The 25,517-nt window shown below is 36.9% G+C and overlaps 2 protein-coding genes across 10 annotated transcripts in view; one reads left to right on the plus strand and one right to left on the minus strand.

Annotated features, from left to right (window-relative positions):
* Positions 1-10,409, plus strand: RFESD (Rieske Fe-S domain containing). 4 transcript variants are annotated; one of them, XM_004042278.4, is made up of 6 exons: positions 1-81; positions 5,397-5,591; positions 6,380-6,477; positions 7,324-7,499; positions 7,596-7,630; positions 9,308-10,409. In XM_004042278.4, the coding sequence occupies exons 2-6, from the start codon at positions 5,532-5,534 to the stop codon at positions 9,569-9,571; spliced, it is 633 nt and encodes a 210-aa protein (XP_004042326.1). In that variant the 5' UTR covers positions 1-81; positions 5,397-5,531; the 3' UTR covers positions 9,572-10,409. The 4 variants fall into 4 exon arrangements, with proteins under 4 accessions (XP_004042326.1, XP_004042327.1, XP_004042325.1 ...); XM_004042279.5 differs by lacking the exon at positions 1-81 and adding an exon at positions 110-1,342; XM_004042277.5 differs by lacking the exons at positions 1-81; positions 6,380-6,477 and adding an exon at positions 112-1,342.
* Positions 10,223-25,517, minus strand: part of SPATA9 (spermatogenesis associated 9) — a 26,408-nt gene continuing 11,113 nt past the window's right edge. For 4 of the 6 annotated variants that reach the window (XM_063705880.1, XM_031010644.3, XM_031010643.3 and 1 more), the window contains 2 exons: positions 17,192-17,287; positions 11,697-12,177 (listed from right to left, as the gene is read on the minus strand). In XM_063705880.1, coding sequence (XP_063561950.1) covers positions 11,887-12,177; positions 17,192-17,287 — 387 coding nt within the window. In that variant the 3' untranslated portion in view covers positions 11,697-11,886. Of the gene's footprint in view, positions 10,369-11,696; positions 12,178-17,191; positions 17,288-25,517 lie in introns of those variants that run through there. The other 2 variants (XM_063705879.1, XM_031010647.3) reach the window with 2 other exon arrangements.

Genomic DNA, 25,517 nt, shown 5'->3' on the forward strand with positions numbered 1-25,517 from the left:
CCCCGTCGAGGCGCCGCGCATGTCTGGAGCTCTGGCTCGTGCAGTATCGTCACGCGGAGGCGGAGCGAGGACTCGGGGACAGTAAGTTCTGTTCTGGCCGCGCAGGGGCGGGCTGGCGGGACCAGCTGCTTCCGGCTGGGCTGCGGGCGTGGACTCCGCATTCCGGCTGTGGCCGCGCCGCTGCGAGGCCTGAGGCCCTCTTGGGTTTCGGTTCAGCGTTAGTTAACGGTTAACCCGCCAAGGCGGGCTTCCGCCCAGGCACAGGAGACCCACCGAGCTTGTTCACCTTGAAACTTGGGCCACACCTGAGACCTGCCACCTAAGGGGGGTACGCGGGTCGTTTTTAACAAGCTTTCATGGCATTTGTGCCATGAAAGCTCTAAAGTATAGAAGCTGCTCCAGGGCTTCCGCAGCCCCGGCCGTCCTGGAGATACTCGTCTCCTGGAGTCTGTGTCGAGAATTTACAGCACCTGGACAGCCACGTGCAGTCTCAGAACTGCAGGCGGTCTTTACCGAAATGTTAAACACAACTTGAAGTTAGGCAGGATAACTGCCAGAGCTGGATGGACCTTAGAGGTGCCAGCTAACGCGCTGTGAGCGTTTTCTGCGGTTAGGCCTGCTCTAAACATTTGACATGTGTTAAAGCATTTATGTGCTTTACCCACACCCCTATGTGGCGGGCCCTTCTTAAAGTAAAAGAAACTGCAGCACAGCGAAGTTAAGCAACTTGCCCCAAATCACGCAGAACTGGGATGCAAACCCAGGTCTGGCTCACTCATGATCACAGTTCAACATCATACGGTGGTGCTGATTTCCAGAGCAGCTCTGTGACTTTATATAAAATTATTGGGCAAGCGTTCAATTGTAAACATTCGTGAACATAGCTGTTGCACATTAGCGTTCCTTTTTTTTTTTTTTTAAATTCAGGACCATCTTTGGTGACAAATATAAATATCAATACTATATATATCACCAATATACATATTTGCTTTGCTAAAAGGTTTCTATGTCTTCAGGATAGTTTACTTGCAAGCCCCATGTTTTTATAAAAACGTGGGTGCTACTTGAATAAAACTAATGCCTACCCGTTGGCGGTTTTGTGAAGACTAATGAACTATTATATTCTAAGGGTCCAAGCAGTAGGCATTTACTGAAGGACAGCTAGTTTTATCTATTATTATTATGCCATTCAGAGAGATACCAAAACTACTCTCTAAGGCATTTCTCTTCCCTGCATGTAAAAGCAAGGGTGTCATACTTGAGATAAGCATTCTGATAATGTGTAGGCAAAGTTTCCACACTTGGTAAAAGCATCTTAGTCATGGTTCAAGACGAGTGACAAGTAAGTACGTTTCACTTCATGTTTCTTTTATCTCCCGTGTCTTGTGGAAATTTGAGTTACACTAAATATTTTTTTAAATTCCACTTGAATTTATTTCCTTTGTTGGAAAGGGATCTAATAGTGACCGAGTATCCATTTAGCTAATTTGTAATTTTATATGGAGTTAGCACCTTTAGAAACCAATTTTAGGGACAGGCCAAAAATTTTTCTCGAAGAGAACATGAAACACAACGACTAAGTTTTTCAGGGGGATGTTTTCATCTAGCCCCCAAACTGTATGAGTTCTTTAATTTTCTGTTTCATTCAGTTAAGATTCTACTATCTTAAAGTAGACTTAAAATCGAAATATATTGGGAGTTTATGAATAGTTCATCAAAATAACGATAATTAAGGTGAACACGTGGGCTTTCCCTATTGTGTGAATGGATCATGATATTCACAATAGTAAGAATAATATGGGTGTTAAATGTAAAAAGTCATCAAATAGTATAAATAGTACCATTTAAGATACATAGAGGAAACTATTATTTGACATATAAAATTATACTTTTCTAAGCAAAATGCACGGCCATAATCATAGTTCTCTGAAACCTTTATCATTTAGCCCCAGTCTTCTCTGCTCCTTTTTTTTATCAGTCCCGTAAAAGTTCACCAGTTTGTCGGGTTGGAGGCAAACCTTGCAAAAACTGTAAGTTTGTAGTGACTCAAATTTGAGAAAGACCTGTATTTGGTTCTCATTTATTTGGGAGTTGGGAAAACATAATTAACTTTTGATATTATACTACATCTCTTGCATTTCGTTACTTTTTGATAGTAGTACTTTTTTTTTTTTTTTTTTGCCTGGAGGAAAAAAAAAGAACTATTCATTTATTTCCTCCTTTGGTGCCAAGTTTTGAAATTAGCTGTACAAAATTCTCAAATAGTTCATTCATGACCTATGCACAGGCACATTCTCTGAGGATAGAAAGGGCAATTTTGTTCCATTTTTCTTGGATTTGGGGTCATTTGCTACATAAATATACATTAGGATACAACTTAAATCTTGAAAAGAATAATTTTAATTATAAGAAAAAAGTAAATATTTTTAGACATTTAAGAAATGTTTATTATCCCCTTGCTTTTCTTGATATATTTACCCTATAGTACATATATCCATGAATAATATACTGTTTGGTTTTGCCACTTTTGTGATAAAAACGGAAACATATTCTGAATTCCTTTTTAAATTTTTCACTTGCAATTATGTTTTTTGAAATTAAGCCAACTTGATGTAGAGATACATTTTTCACTGCTGTACAGCATTCCATTGAATGAACATACACATTTTCCATTCTACTGTTGATGGGTTTTGTGTTGTTTTTGTTTTTTGCTGTTATAACTGTTCTTGTGTATGTTTCCTGGTGTACCTGTGCGCATTTCTGTGGCATATACCCAAAGTGGGATTATTATTATTATGTTTAACTTTACTAGGTAATGCCAAATTGTGGTAGCACTAATTTATGTTATCACTAGCAGTTCCATATTTTCACTAATACTTGGTATAATTTTTTGTCAGCCCGGTGGATAGAAAATAGTATCACATTAATGGCCTTGCTTTGCATTTCCTTTGCGTTTTCCTACTAATGAGATTGAGTGTCTTTACATATACTGGCCATTCAGATTTTTTTATTTGTGAAATGTTTGTTCATGTCTTGCCCATTTTTCTATGATTATTTGTTCTTTTTTTACTGGCCTATAGGAGTTCTTCACATATTCTGAATCTCAAGCCTTTGTCAGTTATATGTATTGCAAATTCCACATTTCTTTCTTTTCTTTTTCTTTAGCCTATTTCCCCTTCTTTCAGTTCATTCCTTTGTCTGTTCCCATTTTTCTTATTACCCCTCTGTTCTGTCACAAAATGTGATGAAGGCTGCATGCCCAACTCTGAAGGCAAATACTACCACCTGATCAATTTGTGTTCTTTGAGTACCTGCCAAAATCAAATAAAACCAGATGATCATTCAGAGATAGTATTCTTGCCTCCTATCAGCCATAGCTAACCCAGAAAATCATGGCCATGGTCCTCTTTGCCTTTGCTTTAAAATAATAAATTTTTGCTTTTTTATTGTGAGATAATTTTTAAAAACAGCATATGTATTACTTTTCTATCCCCCCCTTTAAAAAAAAATTAGAGCAGAATTAAAAATGCAAACTTCAGAGTACAAATTTGACATCCCTATAATTTTCTAAGCTTGATGTGTGTAATGCCTTCTTTTATACATTGAATATCTCCCCATCAACACACATGCACACATGCACAAACATGCACACACATATCTCTCTACCTACACCTCAATTTTGGAGCCCAGACTTACAATGATATCTGATATCTGTCTTCCACATGGCTCAGAACTATTTATCTCAAAATAGTGACCTCAAAAATTCTCTTTTTCTAAAGCTCACTCCTAACACACTAACAGAGATTTTACTCTTAATAATTTTTGTTTTATAAACTCACTTTTTAAATGAACCATGCTCTTTTTCTGCTAACATTTTAAAACTTCCAATCAGTTATATGGGATTAAATAAATATTTAGAGAAGCCATCAGGAAAATTATCTGCAGAAGTCCTAAAGTCACTTGGCACTTCCATGAAAACAATTTCCCTTTTTTTGGGAAGGGACTGGCCCATAGTGTGTAACCATTCTAAGCTAGGTACACCGAGGTACAAATGCCTTCTTTAAAGAGGTTGGATAGGGCCGGGCATGGTGGCTCGCGCCTGTAATCCCAGCACATTGGGAGGCCGAGGCGGGCGGATCACGAGGTCAGGAGATCGAGACCATTCTGGCTAACATGGTGAAACCCCATCTCTACTAAAAATACAAAAAAATTAGCCGGGTGTGGTGGCGGGCGCCTGTAGTCCCAGCTACTTGGGAGGCTGAGGCAGGAGAATGACATGAACCCAGGAGGTGGAGCCTGCAGTGAGCCGAGATGGAGCCACTGCACTCCAGCCTGGGCTACAGAGCGAGACTCCATCTCAAAAAAAAAAAAAAAAAAGAAGTGGGATATATGTGTTTTTATGTAAAATGGTAACCTAAGACTTGAGTGGAATTACAATGCAGATTCCTTTTGATCAAGGAAAGGTACATTATCATGTTGCTTAACTCCTGTGAAATACTACAGTATTACTATATTTGAAGAAGGTGTGGATGATGAAATATCTTCCTAAAGTTAGAATATTTATTTGAAGTTGACAACTGATTTGTAATTTTGTTAAATATTTGTAGACAAGTGTGTGTTTAATATCTTGAGCATTCCACAGCAAACTTCTTTTTTAAAAAAAATATTTTTAGAGACAGGGTCTCACTCTGTTGCCCAGGCTGGAGTACAGTGGCATGATCATAGCTCACTGAAGCCTCAAACTCCTGGGCTCAAGTGATCCTCCTCCCTCAGCCTCCCAGGCAGCCAACCTTACAGGCAAGTACCAACCCACCTGGGTAATTTTTTAAAAACATTTTTATGTAGAGCTGGGTCTCGGTATGTTGCCTAGGCTGGTCTTGAATTCTTGGCAATTGATTTTCCCACCCAGGCCTCCCAAAGTGCTGGGATTACAGGTGTGAGCCACTGGCCTGAGTCATTATTTTGATTCAAGGACAGGATCAAACCTATAATCCTTAAGCCTGTTCCTAAAAATGATATTGAGATATTTTTTAGTCTTGATTTTTTTCCCACCTTTTAATTTCTATATTTGGCCAAAAGGATATTAAAGAGTGGAATAGGAGACAAACTTTAGAAATACAGGGAAAAGAGAGTAGTAATGGTTATATTCTGAATATAAGCTCTTACTTGGATACTAATCAGTATTTGATTTCTAGGAGGGTGGATGTATAGGGAGTAAGTGAACTTACAAAGAGAAAAGGGTACAGGGTAGGCCCAACTCTTTATAGAACAACCACAGTTTCAGGACAGTTTCCTAAGAACCTCAAGTTTTCTTCATGTATTATTTATTGTTTAGTACACAGACGTGACCAGCATTGGAATTTATTTGGCCTCATTGCCTGCCTTTTTTTTTCCAGGTTACCACCTATTTGCAATTCAAGGAGAATATAAGACAGAGAAGAAAGCTGTGAATGAATTTCATTTGATTAGCAATAGATTGGACACTCTACTGATCTTGCCTCTCTACAACCTCTCTTCCACCTGACCTCTAAATGTTGAAGTGCTTCAGGAATTGTCTTAGACCTTCTTCCTTATCTACACTTCCTCTCCAAGTGAGTCCATAGAATTCTATGACCTGGAAACTCCCCAGTTTTTCTCTCTAGAAATTCTCGACTTTAGTCTCATATATCTGGTTGTTGACTTGACATCTCTACTTGGATGTCTCTGAGATACCTTAAACTCAATATGTGTAAAATGTATATAGCTCTTGATTTTCCATTCTGCAAAAATACCATTCATTTCTTGGCCTTTCTCCTCACAGTCTTTGGCACTACAGTTCACCTAGCTGCACAAACCTAAAACTTGGGAGTCATCTTTATTTATTTTTCTGTAGCATCTTCATTCAAGTTCATCAACCCAACTTCTCTGTACTATAAAATTAAAATAATAATACCTTTTTAGTAACATGGAGGATTAAAGGAGTTAATAAATAAATGTAGCCTTTGAATAGTGCCTGGCACATAGTTAACACAATATAATTGTAGCTACTACTGCTACTGTTATTATTACTTTTTATCCCCTACAGCATCAACCCCCTGCGGCAAGCCACCATCTTTTTCATGGACCCCTAGCTTTCTGATTTCTGGGCATCCATTGTTGTTTTGCTATAATCCATTCTCCATAGAGCCGGGGGCATTCTTTCAAAAAGAAATTAATTCACACTTTCCTGCTTTATACTCTTTAGTGGCTTTCCTTTGCTCTTAGAGTAAAATCCATACACAGCACTGCACAACCTGGCTCCTGCCTGTTTACCAATCTTGCATATTATGTTCCAGTCTTCTGGAACACATTCACCAAGACTTTTCTTTCCTTCAGGCTTTTGTATTTGCTCTTCTTTCAGTATGGAATTCTCTTCCCCAAGCTGTTGGCATGTCTAGTTCATTTGCATTTTGGGCATTTCAGCTCAGCTGTCATCTCAGTGACCAGTTTTTATCTGAGGTAAGAAAATGAAAGGTTTTCATTCATACCCACCTTCTCTTGCTGTAATAGCTATCTGGTTGTGCCTGTAAGAGCCAACTGTGTACTCCAGGCAAAACCAAGTGGACCACCTTAGCCAAGAGGCTGAAGACTATTCAGACAATCAAAGAATCCTGCCTTCAGCAGAAGGCTGAAAACAATGCAGATAACTGAATGTTGTTTAGTGTTGAATTTGATAGGAAATAAAGGGATAGTGAAACTTAAATCTCTATGTTTTACAAGTTCTGAAATTTCCTTCTTGACCTTGAAATGAATCTAATACAACTCTAGCCTCAGACTGAGGAATCCTCCCTAATTTTGGCAGTCTTTAAGAGTCTCTAACGCAAAGTAATGACTACCTACTTAATATAATCCAGTATTTATGGCCGGGTGCAGTGGCTCACGCCTGTAATCCCAGCACTTTGGGAGACTGAGGTGGGTGGATTACTTGAGGTCAGGAGTTTGAGACCAGCCTGGCCAACACAGAGAAATCTGTCTCTACTAAAAATACAAAAATTAGCCAGGTGTGGTGGTGGGCTTCTGTAATCGCAGCTACTCGGGAGGCCAAGGCAGGAGAATCCCTTGAACCTGGGAGGCGGAGGTTGCAGTGAGCTGAGATCGTGCTACTGCACTCCAGCCTGGGTGACAGAGTGAGACTCTGTCTCAAAATAATAATAATCTAGTATTTATAAATGTTTTATATAGCTACAGAAAGTGCCTCCATTAATCTTGAAAAGTCCAAACTATTCATTCTTATGGTTATCTCCATTAAGCTGGAACCAAATTAGTGAATACTTCTTGTAACTTTCCTTCTTTATGTTCAACTAGCATGAATCTTGATGGCTCTGCACAAGATCCTGAAAAGAGGGAATATTCTTCTGTGTGTGTGGGCAGAGAAGATGACATTAAAAAATCTGAAAGAATGACAGCTGTTGTCCATGATAGAGAAGTGGTCATTTTCTACCACAAGGGAGAATATCATGCTATGGATATTCGCTGTTACCGTAAGATTTTATTTTTCATTTGTGAAACTTTAAACCATGAAACTATCAAAATTTCAGTTTTTTAGTGACTGCAGGTAATATTCAATTCCTTTTCAGACTCAGGAGGACCTTTACATTTGGGAGATATAGAGGTATGTAAAATTAAATTTATTTTCAGCAAATTCAGCAAATAAATATATTCAAAAATAATTTATAATTGGTTTGAACTATATTTTAATGCTTTGAATATAATTTCAAGTATTCTGGGAATTCATAAGATAAATGAGAAATATGCATATCTTTTGACCTAGCAATTATACTCTATATCTATTCTATGGCCGTAATTGCACGGATGTTTAAGTATTTGTATAGGAATGATTCGTTGTAGCATTATTTATTATAATGAACAATTGAAGGCAACCTAAATGTTTTAACAATCGGAAACTGGTTAAATAAATTATGATACAGCCATGCTGTGGAATAACTGTACCATGCAATCATTAAATTAATGAGGCAGATCTATATGGGTATGGAGAGATGTGAACAATGTATTTGTGACTGAAGAAAGCACGTCATAGGATGATAATAGTCTTATGAGATCTCTTTTTTCATCAAAAAGAATATTCACTTTTTACTGTATACACTCTGCATAATTTGAATTTTTAAAATGAGTATATATTATTTTTATAATATAACAAAAATATACAGTATAAATATATTTTTAAAGAAATAAACCACACTGTAGTCTTAACTGAGGAGGAACGGGGGAAGTTGTCTTTGCTTCCTTGGATTCCAAAACTAGTCACCTAATTTCTTGTTTCTTCATGAAATTGGTCTCTCTCTCTCTAACCGATGCAAAGTACAAGCTTGAACTTAGCATTCCACTCTCTCTACACTTGATGAGTGTACACACCTGTCCTCATGTTAAAGAACATATGTGTGTTTATTTTTTCTATTTTTTTCCCATTGTCCAAACCCACATATGTGAATCTTTGCTGACAGTTTTATGTAATGTAAATTATGAAAATGTGAATCTTTGCTGACAGTTTTATGAAAGTACAAATCAGTATTCCTGCACTTTTGGATATAGAGGGGAAAATGAAAGCACCCACTTACATGTGTGAGCTGATAATAGTTCCATAGAATTTTCTCCAGTTTCAGTCCATAATGAGAGCTTGAAGACCTTGCTCCTCAAACTGTTGTCCATAGACCAGCAACTTTGGTGTCACATGGGAGCTTCTTAGACATGCAGAATCTTGTCACCCCAACCCCTTAGACCTACTACATTTAAACAGAGAGACATGCATTGAAACAAGATCCAGGTGCTTCCTATGTCTTTTAAAGTTTGAGAAGCACTTCACCAAGACAGTTAAAAAGTTGAGAATTAACTACTTTGGATCACAAATTGCTCTTCTATTATCATATGCACTCATGCCTTTAGTAACTCCTTTTGAATTTATATCTGAACCTTACAGTTCTTCTAGAAGCTAGTGAAAATTCCTATAGAAGCACTTGAAGTCCTTGCCCCATTTCTGTCAAGGAGGCGACATTAACATCTCATAGATAACAGCACAGCTGCAGTCACATGGTTTAGTTGCCTGAGCATGTCAGTCTTCTGATAGAGCTCTAACTGGCTTTCTAATCAACTGTAAAAGAGCTTGATGACTCTTCTCAGATTAGGATCTGCTTTATGCTGAATAATTTGTACATAGGAGGAAAAAAGAAAAGCTAACCTGTTTTTTAACCTGGTTCTTCTGCAGCAGACTCTTCAGAGTCTATCAAGAACATTTGACATGTCAGAATATTAAATGAGTTATTCTCTTCCCCAGGATTTTGATGGACGACCGTGTATAGTTTGCCCCTGGCATAAATACAAAATTACTTTGGCAACAGGAGAAGGTCTGTACCAGTCTATAAACCCTAAAGATCCATCAGCAAAACCCAAGTGGTGCTCCAAAGGAATAAAGCAAAGGATTCACACAGTGACAGTAGACAACGGAAATATTTATGTGACTCTTTCTAATGAACCTTTTAAGTGTGACTCTGATTTTTATGCCACTGGAGACTTCAAAGTAATTAAGAGTTCTTCCTGATAAAAAATATATAGAAATGAAAAATATTGTGTATGCTTGAAAACATTTTTAGAATAACTCTGCTTCAGTTTTAAAGGTGATGAAATTTTTCAACATAGGCACAACTGTTTAAAATTCATATACATTTGAGAGGTTTAAGAGCACACATACTTAGTATGATGTAAGGATTATCATCAGGATCAATAGAATACATTTTATCGAATCTTCTGGATTAATTAGAAACCTGAAGGTTATAGGTTTGGGATGTTCTGTTTAAGAAGGATGAAAATAAATTTGGAGTAAACAAATAATAGGTAAAAATTAAGGATTAGTAAGAAAAAATTTTTTAATTTAAAAAATTTAATTTTTAAAATAGGAAAAAAAATCCCTGTTTGATGTAGCAGACTTAATTCTGGAAAAGTTTTAGTATATACAAAGTAAACAGACTATATAATGAACTTCCATCACTCAGCTTTAACAGTTATCAGCATTCTTCCATTCTTGTTTTATTTATACCTCTGTGGATTTGCTACCTCTCCTATTTGATTGTTATTTTTACATTTTTAGGAAAGTTTAAATACATTGAAATGTTCACATCTGAACTGTGCAACTTTCCTAAATAACAGACTTTTTATACTTAAAAAATGCCTCCAAAAATGAGATAGGTTTACCTGCTGAACTTGAAAATAAGAAACTTAACCACTGTTAAGTGATCTGTGATCAAGGCAGATCTTGAAGTAAGGAAGCCAGACACAGCTGCTGCCCAGCCATGAGAGATGTAAAGTCTCCTATTCAGTGAGCCAATGTTCTTTGAATGCCTATATGAAATTTTCAAATAAAGATTTTTAAAAACGTTTTAGAACTTTGTGAATGTACGCACAACTAAGTGTCTCCTATAAATATTATAGAGAGGAGATCTAGGGTTTTGTTCCTTGGAGTTCCCGGGCAAGGTTGATGTTCAGTTGGTTCACCCTGGTTTTATCATGTCAGTTATTTATGGTCAGTACTGTTCAGTTGCCTGGTGCTCATACCGTACCAGTTGTAATGTATTTAAAATAACACCCCAAGCACCCACCACGCAAAAATCAGCAGCACATAGTGGTGATTTTTGCATGGTCAGTGCTCATGCAAAAATCACCACTATGTGGGACCAGAAATAGCTAAAATGAGTAGATGATGAATTCAGAGTGAGAAGAACTGTCAAGATTGGAACCTAGTCTCAAAGCACAGTAGTATTTTTAAAGGAATAGAATTAAGAATCTAAATCTAATACTTAACATTCTAAGGAGCTGACCTGGACTCTTTCTCTTGGTTATTATAAAAATAGTAAATGAGTAAGGTCTGTATAGTAAAGACTCTGCTTACTTACCTTTACTACATATTATTACACTTCCTTTTCTGTTGGAGTTTGGATAGCATGAGTAGCACTTGGTCCTCATTTCTCAGACAACCAACGAACCAGACTTGGGCTTTTTATAGATACTGTTTGTGGTAGCAGCTACTTACTAAGTACAGAAAATGTACTATCTCTCAGGAAGGTACATCCCAGTCTATTCTATCATGTGATAATCCTTCAATGCCCAGTCAGGTCTTAACACATGTCCAGAATATAAAGTGTACAGAAGAAATCAAAGTACTTTCTTCAGGCAAAAACTGTAGCCCTGGTTTGCAGGAATAATTACAGAAATATTTTCTCATAGGTGCCACTGGCAATAATGAGCAGTGTGCACTTGATTTTTCATTCTAAATTTGTATCTCTAAATCTAGAAATAAAAATCATATCATGTACTGTCTTCATATACAGAAATCTTCTCATCACATTGGTAAGTAATATTTTGTTTTATAAATTTATGACATCTGTGAATTGCAAATCCTTCATAACTTTACAAGTGATTTACAAAATAATAATAGGCAGACTCAAACTCTCCAGTCTGCATATAAAAAATAAATATTCTTTTATTTTGATATGCACCATCTTGATGGGGCTTTTTTTCCTCCCAAGTAAAGAATTAGACACTCAAAACAAGTCTTTAATAAAAACATTAATGTATTATAAATATGCTTATATTATAAACCACAGTGTAAAGTCTAACCTACCAGAGGATGGATTTTCTTGTTCATTAAAAGTATGTAGTCAGTACATATATTCCACATCAATATTCATTTTATTTACTCTATCATGTAAATACTAGAAAATGACATTTTAATAGTAGCCCCCTTCTCTTTTTTTTAAGAAAGCAGAGCAATTCAGAATATGTAAACTAGACTCTGAGTTTTGTCAGTGAAATGTGCCATTAAATAGATAACTCTTAAGTTCTGTTCAGTGATATCTGTATTCAGATTTGCTCATTCATTTCAGCTGATTGGTCAAACACAGAATGTAAAACTTGGATGTTATTACTCTGCTTATTAGCAAGAAGCTTGGGGTAATCTGAAATGTCTGGCTTCTCCGGCAATGACCTATAAGGTTTTGCTTTGATTTCACCTTCAGCAAACATAGGCTCCGAAAGCACAGGCTCAGAAAAGGCTTTTCTACAATTTTCACTCTCCTCTCTGTTTTGCCTTATGGATTCTTCTTCCTGTAAGATGTTCTTTACCTTCTTCAGCACAGCATTAACGCAGACTGCCTATACAATAAAAAGAGTTTGTAAAGTAAAGTTTCTTTTTAAGCTACTAACCACAGATTAAAAACATACAATATAGTGTTCCACATAAAGTCATTTAATCTACATAATCTAATAAAAAACACTTCTTTTCAGGACCTTCAGGTACATAATATAATAAGCATTGGGAGATTGTTCTAAATAATACAGTACAATCTAGAGAGCAATTTAAAACCTAGTATGCTTCAATAAATATATGTTTTACATCTTTTTCCCCCAATTCATTAGCTGTTTTACATCTTTATTCTCTTGATGTAATTAAATGAAACATTTTCTGAGAGATGGAATTTGTCCTCAAACATGGTTTTTCTCAAAGCAGTTTTTTTGTTTTAATTTTCTTCCCCCTAGACTTTGCTTATACTTACATGTGCAATGAAAGGACATCAACATATCAGTAAGAATTTAGTAAGCTACTATCAGTGGTTTCTGAGCAAATATGTGATCCACTGTCCCCTCCAAAAATGTCACTCCGTACTTTAAGGAGAGGAGTGTCAAAAATAAAACAGAGAAAAATAACTTCAGAAATTCAGAACCACTAAGGACTGCATTAATTAAACTTACTCTGTAAGTTTACTAATGATGAAGATGATGATGATGCTAAGTATTCAAGGCACGCAGTGAGAATGGAAAATTCATGAAATATGAGAAGACTTAAACCAGTTTATTTCACCAAAGAGATGCCTCAAGGTAATATAAAGGATTATAAACACTTAGAAGGTTTTCCCAAAGAGGTAACAGCAAAAGGATTGAGGTCCTCAGGCTTGAACAGCCTCAACTTCCTCTTGCCCTCCTGCCTCCTGCCTCCTCCTCCTTGCCTGCCTCTTGCTATAGAATTGAGGAACACAGACACTTTCCCTCACTTCCCTGCAGTTAGTTCATTAGCTACCCTGTAACTAATGAAATAAAATGATATGTCTGCTGGGATAGAACTCAGAAAGGATTTTTGGAAAAGTTTTTCCTCCTATATAGACTGTCTTTTCCCTCTACCTATCTCCCTCTTCCTTCTTTGAACACTGATAGTACTGTGATGCTTGATCATGAGGCAACAAACCTAAGGACTAAAAAGTTTTTAGAAGAAAAAGAGGGAAAGACCCTGTTGTCTTAGACTTTTAGGGCTGCTGTAACAAAATACCATGAACTGAGTAGCTTACAAACAATAGAAATTTATTTCTCACAGTTCTGGAGAGTGGGAAATCCGAGATCAAGGCACTGGCAGATTCAGTGTCTGGTGAGGGCTGGTTTTCTGTTTCATAGATGGTACCTTCTATCTATGTCCTCATATGGTGGAAGGAACAAGGCAGCTGTCTCAGGCTTCATTTCTAAGGGCACTAATCCCATTCATGAGGACTCTGCTCTCATTACCTAATCACTTCCCAAAGGCCCCACTTGCTAATACCACCACCTTGGGATTCGATTTTAACATAAGAATTTGGGGGAAGCACAGACATTCAGACCTGGGCTTTGATAACATGTTGGACCTAATTGTACAAACCTGGGAATTGCCTAACTCCCAACTTCTAATTAAGATATTTAAATATCTTTATCGATTAAGGTACTGTCATTCAGATATCCTTTGTTACTTGCACTTTTATGTATCCAGACCCAGCACTAGAAACCTTTAAAGTCATGACCTTTAGCTGTAAACAGCCTCATCCATTTATCCAAAATATGATCATTCTCTGTGAATTCATGTTGCGAAAAAGGTTGGAAAGTTCTATCCTATTTGAAACATTCTCTCCTCCCTCACCAACAAAAAATTATATCTGTGCACATTCTAACCACCTTTTTCCCAGTCTCAGGAATGAACGGTCTTGATCAAGGTCAGTATCCTTCTATCTTTGTTTTTAACCTACATCCTACCATCTTCTCTATCAATTATTCCTTGTCTCTTCGGCCTCTTTACTCTTGACTGGATCTTCCCCTGCAATCTATAACATACTTGAGTATCTTCCATCCTAATATTTAAAAATTAAAAATCTCTGGGAATCTGCTTCTCTATTGACTGCTACACACTCTGTCTTCTTAGTCAAACCAGAGTCTGTTTCCACGTTATTACCTTCTGTTCACTCTGAAACCTGCTTATTTCTGTCTTCCTTATCCAGTTATGCCGCTGAAATCATTTTTGAGATGGTTAACCTTGACATCTTTACTACTATATCTAATGGACACTTCAAATCTTCATTTTACTTGACTTTTTCTGCTTGTATTTGACACTTAACTACTCACAACATCCTGAGTCTCTATTTCCTTGGCACTATTTCTCCTGATTTTCTTTCTGCCTTTCTGATTGTTGCTTCTTGTCTCCCAAATGGATTCTTTTTTAGCTCACTTAAATATTGCTGTTCTTCATATTTCTGTTGACTTACCTGTCTTTTCTCTTGATATGGTTCCACTCGTAGGACATTAACATCTAACATATATATTGCTTTCAAAACCAAAATTGTAACCTGACCTCTCCCAGGCCTTACATACATATGTGACCAATTATCAGATCACCAAAAATTTGTTTCTGTTACCTGCTTATAAAGTTCATGGTGTGATAAATTGTGTGAGATGATTTCAACAGCCTTTGAGAAATTGAAATCTAATTTTTGTGTTAGTCTAGTTTTTATTTCCCCATAGACATGTCATCCTGTTCATTTTGTGCAATGTATTTGCATCCTAGCTTAGTTGAATGCCAATTTTGTATAAGATTCACATTTAAAATATTGAGCACTTCTTGAAAATTTAAAACAGTGGCAAAATAGTTGATAAATATAGTTTTTAAAAAACTGAATTAATATGTTTAAAAGTAAGTTCTACCTTTTTGCAAGGATATTTAGCTATTCTTGACCCTATGCACTTCCCTATATATTTTAGAACTATCTAGTCAACTTACATACACACACATACACACACACATGCACACACCTGCTTGGCTCTTAATTGGGACTTCTTGTATGTTTTGATATATTAACATAAATGTGTAAGAATGCTAACAAAAAAACATAAAAATGATTAAAAGAAATTAAAGAATACCAAAATAAATAGAAGGATATATTATATTCATGAACCGGAAAGAGGACTTATTCTCCCAGTTATTAAGATATAAAGCTCCTGTAATTAATACAGTGCTCAATTGGTACAAGAATAGACACATAGACCAACTGAATAGAACAGAGAATCTATAAACAGACCTACATATAAAGGACACTTGATTTATGCAAAAAAGAGTATTCTAGGACAATAGAAAAAGGGCTTTTTTTAAAGAAAAAATAGATTAATTGGATACTCATGGGGAAAAATTTGACTCTTACCTCATATTAGTTCCAGATGGATTATAAATCTAAACGTGAAAGGTAAACTAATAAAGCTTCTAGAATACAACAGGAGAATATTTTCATGACCTTAGGTGTAAGTCAAGATTCTCTTTGACACAGAAAGCACGTAACATAAAGGAAAAGATTAATAAATTGGATGACATTAAAATTATGATATGCTTTTATTTATTTTAAGACTGGATCTCACTATTTTGCCCAAGCTGGTCTCAAACTCCTGGTCTCAAGGTATCCTCCTGCTTTAGCCTCCCCCATCAGCCTCCTGAGTAGCAGGGATTATAGGCACACACCACCATGCCTGGCTAAGAATTTCTTCCTTAAAAGACATTATTAAAAGAATGAAAAGGCAAGTCACGGAGTAAGAGAAGAAATTTGTCCATATATAATCAAAAAAGGACAGGCTGCTAGAATATGTTTTTTAAAGTAAAAATCAAAAATTGTTTTAAGAAAGACATCTCTCAATAGAAAAGCAAGAAGAGATTTTAACAGAAATTAACAAAGAGGATATCGAAATGTCCAACTAACATATGCAGAGGTACTCAATCTCATTAATAGTCAAGGAGATGCAAATTAAAACCATAATGTGATTATACTACATGCCCACAAAAATGGCTAAAATGGAGAAGATTGACAATACTGTCAGTAATGATGTGGAGCAACTTGGACTTAAAACTGAGATTTGTGTTAATTGTTAAAAAACCATTTTAGAAAACTCTTTGGCAATATCTACTAGGTATCAGCACATGCATACCTTATGGCCTAGCAGTTTCACCAAAAGATATGTACAGGAATATTTATAGCAACCTTATTCATAGTAGCCAAAATGAAATAACCCAAATGTCCATCAGCAGTAGAATAGATAAATAAATGTTGATGCAGTCAATCAGTTGAATACTACACAGCAGTGAAAACGAACAAACTACTGCTACAGGCAGTGAATGATCTTAAAACAGTGTTGGGCAAAAGACAAACAAAAGAATACGTACTATATGACTTTATTTATATAGAATTCAAGCAGTCAAACTATCAGTAGTATTACAAGTCAAAATAGTGATATCCTGTATAGGAAAGGGTAGTGATTGTGAGGGGCAAGAAAGAGGCTTCTGGAATTATGGTAATGTTTTATTTCTTGACCTAGGTAGTATAGAGCTTAATAGATTTTGTGATAATTCATTAAGCTGTACACTTTCTTTTTTGTGAGTTACAGTTTTTTTAAGTGGCTATTAATAGAAAATAAAACCCTTATAATTAAAAAATCTTTTATATTTTTCTCATGCACAGCACTTGTAATCCAAAATACACTAATACCTGCGTTCCCCAAAGCGAGAAACCCCAAATGTTAGAATACTGAACTTTAGCCAACCATGGTACAATGGCTGAAAAAAACAACTGTAGCTAAATAACAGTAAAAATTCTTGATCAAAAATATTCAAGTGGTAATAAACTTTATAAAAATAAAATTTTAGTTATTTAAGCAAACTGGGTTTTGGTGGATTGACCTGGCTCATCAGAAAAGGAAATTTTTAATATAAAATTGTTTTGTGTAATGAGACTGTGAATGGTAACATTAAATATTGTACAGTATACTGCTGCACAGTATTATTAACATTACACAAAATAAGTAGATTTATTTCTAGATTCTAATAATTTTCTTAACTTACCAAATAAATTAGTGCTGCATATGAAGCATATATTATGCTAGTTAAAGCAGTCTTTGCTGGAAAGGAGATGATTTCAAACAAAGAACCCTTTCTGACCTGAAAAACAGAAAAGATTTTCTTAATAAACAAACATTTTCAGTGTTTCAATGTCATATTGTAAAATGTTACTGTAAAATGAGAATTTATTTTTTTCTAAAGAAAGTCATCTACTTTAGAGCTATCTGGGCTTTTTCACATTGTGAAAATTATTTTTCCTTTTTTAACAAGAAGACACTTTCTTGTGCTAATCAAAACCTGTGACAAATCTATAAAAATCTTGCATTTCTGCGATATAAATGACTAATTTTTCCCAATTACCAACTGTGCACACTAGGAGGTGCTGCTGTGCATATTAGAAAAACAGTCTTTCCTTTGTTCAAATTCATGTAATCATTCTTTACTAATTATTCACAACCTCAATTAAGTAAACAGCAATCAAAAGAATAAGCTTTTCCTAGAGATTAATGACCTGCTTGTAAATGTTAATCATGAGACTGCTGAAGGCCAGCATTAACCTTAGATGATCATTAAGCTTCAGAAAATGTTCTGTGCTCATATGCAACAGGCTCTCATGAAACACAGAGAAGTTTAACACCAATAATGAAGTTGCCTCTCCTGTGTTTCTAGTTTCTGGCAGTAGGTGTACCGGCCTGAAACATATCAGCTTAACATACTTAGTTATACTGTCTCATGGGCCACCTTTGTTGCCTTGAGCAGGGTATGAAATGAGGACTTTAGGAAATACATTCCCTTTCCATTCAGCAGTGAAGTGACAGTTAGCCAGGCTCCTCTGAAGTAAGAGCCAAGCAACTTAATGGCTTCGATGAACTTCCAAAAGGTACAGGCTGTAGCTGATAAAATCATATAAATGCATGGTAAAAACATGCACATAATGTTCATTAGACAACGTTCATTAAAGAGTTATAACATTGAAAAAACTAAAACAATGATCGTTCATTAAAGAGTTATAACATTGAAAAAACTAAAACAATGATTCCAGAATAGTTAGGAAAATTATGTTATATCCACTCAGTGGTATATTATGCAATCTTTTTATTTTTTCATACCTTTTATGTATTTTTAATTGACACATTATAATGGTACATATTTAAGGAGTACAATTTGATGTTCCCATAGAAGTCTATGTTATATAATGATCCAATCAGCGTAGTTAGCATCTGTATCACATTGTGCATTTATCATTTCTTTGTGGTGAGAACATTAAAAGATCCTCTCTTCTAGCTATTTTGTAATACATAATATTTTACTGTTAACCGTAGTCACCCTACTGCGCAGTAGAACACCAGAATTTATTCTGCCTATCTAATTGTAATTTTGTACCCATTTAACAACCTCTCACCATCCTTCCCTTTTCCCCTTTCCCTACCTAGTCTCTGGTAACCACTGTTCTCCTCTCTGCTTCTATGTACCAACCTTTTGTTGTTGTGTTGTTAAAATTTCACGTGTGGGTGAGATCATGTGGTACTTGTCTTTCTGTGCCTGGCTTATTTCATTTAATGTGATCTCCAGATTCATCCTTGCCATCACAAATGACAGAATTCTTTTTAATGGTTAAATAGTATTCAATTGTGTATATAAACCACATTTTCTTTATCCATTCACCTGTGGTTGGACACGTAGGTTGATTCTATATCTAGGCTATTGTGAATAGTATGCAGCCTTTTAAAAGGTACTTCTGGGCCGGGCACAGTGGCTCACACCTGTAATCCCAGCCCTTTGGGAGACCAAGGCAGGTGGATCACCTGAGGTCAGGAGACCAGCCTGATCAACATGGTGAAACCCCATCTCTACTAAAAATACAAAAATTAGCCAGGCCTGATGGCGCATGCCTGTAATCCCAGCTACTTGGGAGGCTGAGGCAGGACAATCGCTTGAATCTGGGAGGCACAGGTTGCAGTGAGCTGAAATCATGCCATTGCACTCCAGCCTGGGCAACAAGAGCAAAACTCCATCTCAAAATAAATAAATAAAAGGTACTTCTGAAGAACATGTGATAACTTTTTGTTGAACGAACACTTCCCGTTCAATGTACTTTATAAGTATTCACATTTAATTCTTAAAACAATCCTATGAAGTTGGTATTATTATTATCCTCATTCCACAACTGGAAAGCAGAAAAAAGAAAAGTAGGCAACTTGCCCCTGATAATATAGCTGATAAGTAGCAAAGTGAGGTTTAAACTGGAAATAGTACTCTAGGGCCCAAGTTGTTAACCTGATCATTAAGCTATGCTGCCTTGGGATACACTACTGCTCATGAAGAGTGGTAAAGGACTGCATTACAGGGATGGACTCTGGAGTAAATAGATGTAGTTAATTTCTAGCCCCAGAGTTCTTGAGTAATGAAATCTTGGACAAATTAATTCTTTCCTCTAAGCTTTGTTTCCCTCATCTCCAAATTGAGAATAATAGCTAATGTTTATCTCATAGATTTGCTGTAAAAATAAGAAAATGCTTGTAAAATTTTTAGTAAAATGTCTGTGCATGGGTAGTATTAAGGGACATTAATAGTCCCTTATTAGAGAGGGAATATTAATAATAGTAATAATAATAGAGAAAGATCAAGGTTCAAAATAGTAAGCATAACAAGTATGATTGATTCCATTTATATAACATACAAAAACAAGCCAAACTATGCTGTTGGAGGAAAAGGAAACAATTATCCTAGCAAGGGTGAGAATTAGTGACTGTAAGGCAGCATGAGATTTCTTGAGTGCTGCTTACCAAGATGTGTTCAATCTATGAAAATTTATGGAGCTATACACTTAATTTGTGCACTATTCTGTATACTTCAGTATAAAGCTTAAAAATTCTACATCCCATGTTTTTATGATTAAACACAATTAACATTGCATAGAAGAAGTTTGGACAGAAATGCACCAAAAGTTTAATTGCTGTTATGATTTAGTTATGTGGCTTTGTATAGTTAACATTTGTAGAACACTCATTACATGCTAGGTTCTATTCTACTGGCTTTCCTTTCATTCTCTCATTTTATCCTCTAACAAACCTATGAAATAAGAACACAGGTTCAGAGAAATTAAATTCTTTCTTGTTTTCTATATTTTCTATGTTAGGTTGAAAGTACATATGGTATTTTGTAAATGAAATTATTAAAATATGTGTACATCTTGTTCTAGTATGCTCAGTGTTCGCTTAGTGCTGCCACTACTGAATGCAGAACAAAAATGCCCACTGCAATTTCCTTCTTCCCTCTTAAGTGATTTACAGAACAAGGAAACCAAGAATAGGATCTAGCCTAGTAGCTAAGAGTGGGGGGTGGGGGTGCTGGGGGTTGGGGAAAGGCTGTTTTCTTTCTTCCTCCTTTCTCTTCGGGCCGTACTAACTCCTAGATGTAGGGATAGGTAGGGAAAGTTTCTGCCCACTCCCTCCATAGGTCACCTGCAGCATTTCCCAGAATTCCTGGCTTCTGGAAAGAGTTTCCAGGAAATGAAGCAGCTGCTGCTTTTTCTCTCTAGAAAGAATCAAATTGATAGCATGCCTTTGAATCCCACTTTTAGGCTACACGGAGACAAATATACAAGTAGAGAGCAGACTCTCTAGGAGGAAGAAAAGCAGATATACCTCCTAGCAGAGTGAAAAGGTTCTTGAGCTTGTGAATATATGAATTCATAGTGGGAGGTCCATGTTCAATCATTGGTAGGCCATATACAATAAAAATAAAAGTTGTGTTGTATGGGTTGGATCTGTGTCCCCACCAAATCTCATGTTGAAAGGTAATGCCAAATACTGGAGGTGGGGTCTGGTGGGAGGTCATTGGATCATGGGGGCGGTTTCTCATGGTTTAACACCATCCCCCCTTGGTGCTGTCATCAGGATAGTGAGTTCTCATGAGATCTAGTTGTATAAAAGTGTATGGCCTCTCCCACCTCTCTCTCTTCCTCCTGTTCCAGCCATGTGAAGTGCTGGTTTCCCCTTTGCCTTCCACCTTGATTGTAAGTTCCCTGAGGCCTCCCCAGAAGCTGATGCTGCCATGCTTCCTATACAGCCTACAGAACCATGAGCCAATTAAACCTCTTTTCTTTATAAATTACCCAGACTCAGGTATTTCTTTATAGAAGTGCAAGAATGGACTAATACGGGTGTCTACATGAGAAATTACTCTTTCTGTTTTATTACATCTTTCTTTCTCAGGTTTTGTCCTTCACCTAAAAGTAATTAAAGCTGATTAGTTTCAAAATAAATTATGTACTTGATATATGGTATGCTTCTGAATAATTAATCTTTATATTGTTTAAGGGTCATATTTAAATATTTTAATGCTTTTAATAATTACTTTTTATTCCTGTAACAAGAAAATATATTTCCTCCAAAATATATGTGGCTCCTGGCAAGTAGCCATTTTTCAACTTTATGATTCACTTAAAAAACATGTTTTTCATATTATAAACCATGCTGTTTCATTTTTGTCTTGCTTTGAGCAGAAATAGTGTATGGTAAAAGCTAAGATAAAAAACAGGAGAAATTTGGTAAGTGACAGTCTTTAGATGATCTTGGCCTATTTCAAAATTTTTATCTCAACCTTGTTATATTAATTTCACTTTATGTGCATATTTGAGTTAAAAAATGTCTTGGTATCAATGTTATGTTCATATATTTCTTTTTAAATTTGGTCATGTAAAACATGTAAAATATATGGATATTTGAGCAGTAAAAACATTTTGCACTTTAATTCAACTTTTTCCACATAATTTTGACTGCCTTATCTCATAAAAGAAGTATGTGTGTTCATTTTATTTTCACTATTGAGATAAATCACACAAAAAACCCAACAGTGAGCAGTAAAGATTCACTTATACATGACCTGAAGGTTGGAGAATTACCAGGCCCCATGTAGTTTACATTGTCCAAAACCACCCTGACGAGAGTTACAAGGGGAGTCATAGGGGAAATTCTAACTCTCAGACAAATGTTGCAGGAAACACTGACTGCTACTTATAGAGAGGTCCAGGAAAAAAAGTATTCCTGTTAAGTTTGGAAAAGCTGCACAAATGTGTCTTTGCTTAGCAACTCACAACACCTTTGAATACAGGAAAGACTCCTGACTTTAAAGAAAGCTACCTGACTTTATTAACCCCAGTGTTAACATTCTGTAGAACATTGTTCTTAAACAAGCTTTTAATCCAGTGGTCCTGTAAAGGCTCAAATGTCCTAATCCCTTTGCCAACGTGGAGGAGTACTGTATGTCTTCAAGAGCCCAGGAGTTCTACTATCTAGGAAATATCCTCTTTCCCGGGGTCTAGGTTATACCAGCCAAGTTAGCCTAATGGCAGGCCCATGTGGGACCTACAGAACTTCCTGATATTTATGGGGTTTATAGTTTAAACCCCAAATTGGAGTCTAACTTAGAGGGTGGGGTAAGGAAGAAACTTTACATAGGTAAGTTTCTGATCCTTATCCTGAAAAAAGAACACGAGTTCACTGGGATCCACCTTACAGCCCAGGCATTGTAAACGCTGAGGATTTTCTTCACTTTGGTCCCTATCTTATTCTATACCATGCCGCAGTATGTATACAAAGTAAAAACAGTCAACTCTAATGCCATTATAGGGATGAGTCTATCACAGGAAGAGCTCTTGGTCCTGTGGCTCTGCATTGGCCTGCCAGAATCAACAATGATGTCTGGGAGCTGACGTGTCTTGGCTGAAGTCAGCATTCAAGGCGATTATCTAGGTCACTGCAGTCTAGAGCAGCTGTGGACTCAACTCAGGCAGGCAACTCACAAGGCTAAGCAGATGCACCATTCTGTAAATACTGGCACTGGAGATGTTGAAAACTACCAGGAAATTCTCTACTAAGAGTTTTCCATTCCTGAGGCTTTTTATAGAACTAGCCACAATTCTATCACTGCAGTCTCATTCCTGCAGAACCTGGAGGGGTTTGAGGAATAATTTTATTCAGCATCCATAGCGCCAAGTACAAAAGAACCCTCTTCTAACAAGGTGGCAAGCTGGAAAGGCTTGACCCCAACCATCTGTGCACATGTCTCAGGCCATTAGAATCGCTTTAGGCCATTCCTGCCAGTTGGGTCTTTGGGAGGCTTCTATTTGGCACAACATTTCAATACACTATGACATATTAAGCATGCTCTAGAGCTGAACATCCAATCAGAAAGGCCCGGGTGGATGGCAGAGGGAGCTCCTGAGCCAATGTCCATTCTTCACCTAGAGAAGAACATTAATGGATGCTGCATTTCAGAGCTCCCCATGTCGAAGAGCTGAAACACTATTCTAGTTATTGTTTGTATCCTAATGAAAATGTTCCTCTATTTCTTTGTTTCCAAAGGAAGTCACCTGCCTCACTGGTATTCTCAGCCATATAATAGAGAGTTTTGGTAGAGCTATTTAAGGTGCTCCAGCTACAAATGCATTTTTTCATCATTTGTCATCCACAAAACAGTGACCAGACAGAACACATCCAGAAGATATTTGAAAGACACCTTCAGGTAAGTTAACCAGGCCACTTACCTTCTTACAGCTAAGTTTTCCTAGAGTGATATCTTTCATGCATCCACAAAGCGTATCCCCTTGCATGGTCCTTCCAGCTTTCACCCCTTTTACTTCCCCACACAAAGCTCCATCTGAGACAGGCAGTTTGACAATTCTTAAAGGAATTCATGCTGGAATCCACTCTGGGTAAGCTGAACTCTGTCTGATGTGGCTTCTCATACTACTGCACTTTGCTCTCAGCACACTCTGGTACCATGGATGCACTCCATTTACAGACCAATCCATTGACCTCTGCCACATCTCATACATTCCGGTTGTACCTTTGACTCTCCAGGCCATTGTCCTCATAGTCAGTTCTGTTTCTGTCCTCACTGAGCCTTTGAGATTTGAGAGATGTTGTTTACTACAACTTAGTTTTCCCTCACTGGCAATTCTGATTATCAACCCTAGCTACTCTATACTCCCCACGTAAAGCTTCTTCCTAACCCCAGCCCCCAAGGACCCTGGAACCTCTGACCTGGGACTGTTCTCACTTGTCTCACTCCAGCCATACAGAACTACTTATGTTCTCCAAATAAGTCATGTTCTCGCTCACCTCAGTATCTTCATATATACTGTTCTTTTCTTGGAATGATTCTCCTACTTCTCATCTGGCTAATTCCTCCTCCAAGACTCAGATACAGTATCCTATCTCTAGAATGTCTACATGGACCACTCTTTGGAATGCTATGTCTCTTCTTGATGTTTCTGTAGTGTACTTTGCATACTTTGATCATCCACTTGCTACATCCTACTGACACTGTTTGCTTATTTGCCTGTGAGCCCCACAGTCCATAGGGCAAGGGTGAGACATCTCTGAGTCCCTGGTACCTAATCTAGTGATTTTGCATATCAGGTTTTCAATAACTCTTTTTTTGTTTTTGAGATGGAGTTTCGCTCTTGTTGCCCAGACTGGAGTGCAGTGGCACGATCTTGGCTCACTGCAACCTCGCCTCCAGGGTTCAAGCGATTCTCCTGCCTCAGCCTCCTGAGTAGCTGGGATTACAGGTGCCTGCCACCATGCCCAGCTAATGTTTGTATTTTTAGTAGAGACAGGGTTTCACCATGTTAGCCAGGCTGGTCTTGAACTTCTGACCTCAGGTGATCCACCACCTTGGCCTCCCAAAGTGCTGGGATTACAGGCATGAGCCACCACGCCTGGCCGCTATTTGTTGAATAAATAAAAATGTACAAGTATATTTCACTTCCAATAAATTTAATCATCTTAAAACTTGGAAGATATTAAGAAGTAAAACTGAAAAACATCTGGTTCCATACACATGGCAGACTGAGCTAATGTGGAGCATCTCACACAAAAACACCTAGAAATGTTTTAGGGTACATGTACCCTAAAACTTAAAGTATAATAAAAAAAAGTAAAAAAAAAAAAAAAAACAGAAATGCTATAAAAATGAAGTTCAAAAGATGTAATACAAAACTGAGCTTACAAAAAGGAAAGGGACCTTTCCCCCCACCCCCAATGCCACGAACAAAAAGGGAACTAAAAGCCAGAGCAGCAAGTGTGTGAGCTTATATCCCAGGAACTCTGGAGATGTTACTGGACCCTAAAATAATGGTTGGGTGCTTGAGTATTAATACAGAGACTGGATATGAGACTTGGGTAGATGTGAGGTGGGGATCAAGCCTTTGCAGAACTGCAATTTCAGTGAAACTGGGACTCAAACAATTGCATCCACCAGAACAGGAAGAAAGGAAGCTGGTCTCCATGTGGGACTCCCATGAGAGATTAAAATTCCA

Source organism: Gorilla gorilla, chromosome 4 (genome assembly GCF_029281585.2).
Source record: "Gorilla gorilla gorilla isolate KB3781 chromosome 4, NHGRI_mGorGor1-v2.1_pri, whole genome shotgun sequence".
NCBI classification, from domain to species: domain Eukaryota; kingdom Metazoa; phylum Chordata; class Mammalia; order Primates; family Hominidae; genus Gorilla; species Gorilla gorilla.

What these genes read in the sequence shown, in the direction of transcription:
- RFESD (XM_004042278.4), top strand. Translation starts at nt 5,532, where the DNA reads ATGTTGAAGTGCTTCAGGAATTGTCTTAGACCTTCTTCCTTATCTACA. An exon ending in TATCTACACTTCCTCTCCAA is followed by an intron (nt 5,592 to 6,379) that starts GTGAGTCCATAG and finishes CTCTTCTTTCAG; the next exon opens with TATGGAATTCTCTTCCCCAA. An exon ending in TATGGATATTCGCTGTTACC is followed by an intron (nt 7,500 to 7,595) that starts GTAAGATTTTAT and finishes ATTCCTTTTCAG; the next exon opens with ACTCAGGAGGACCTTTACAT.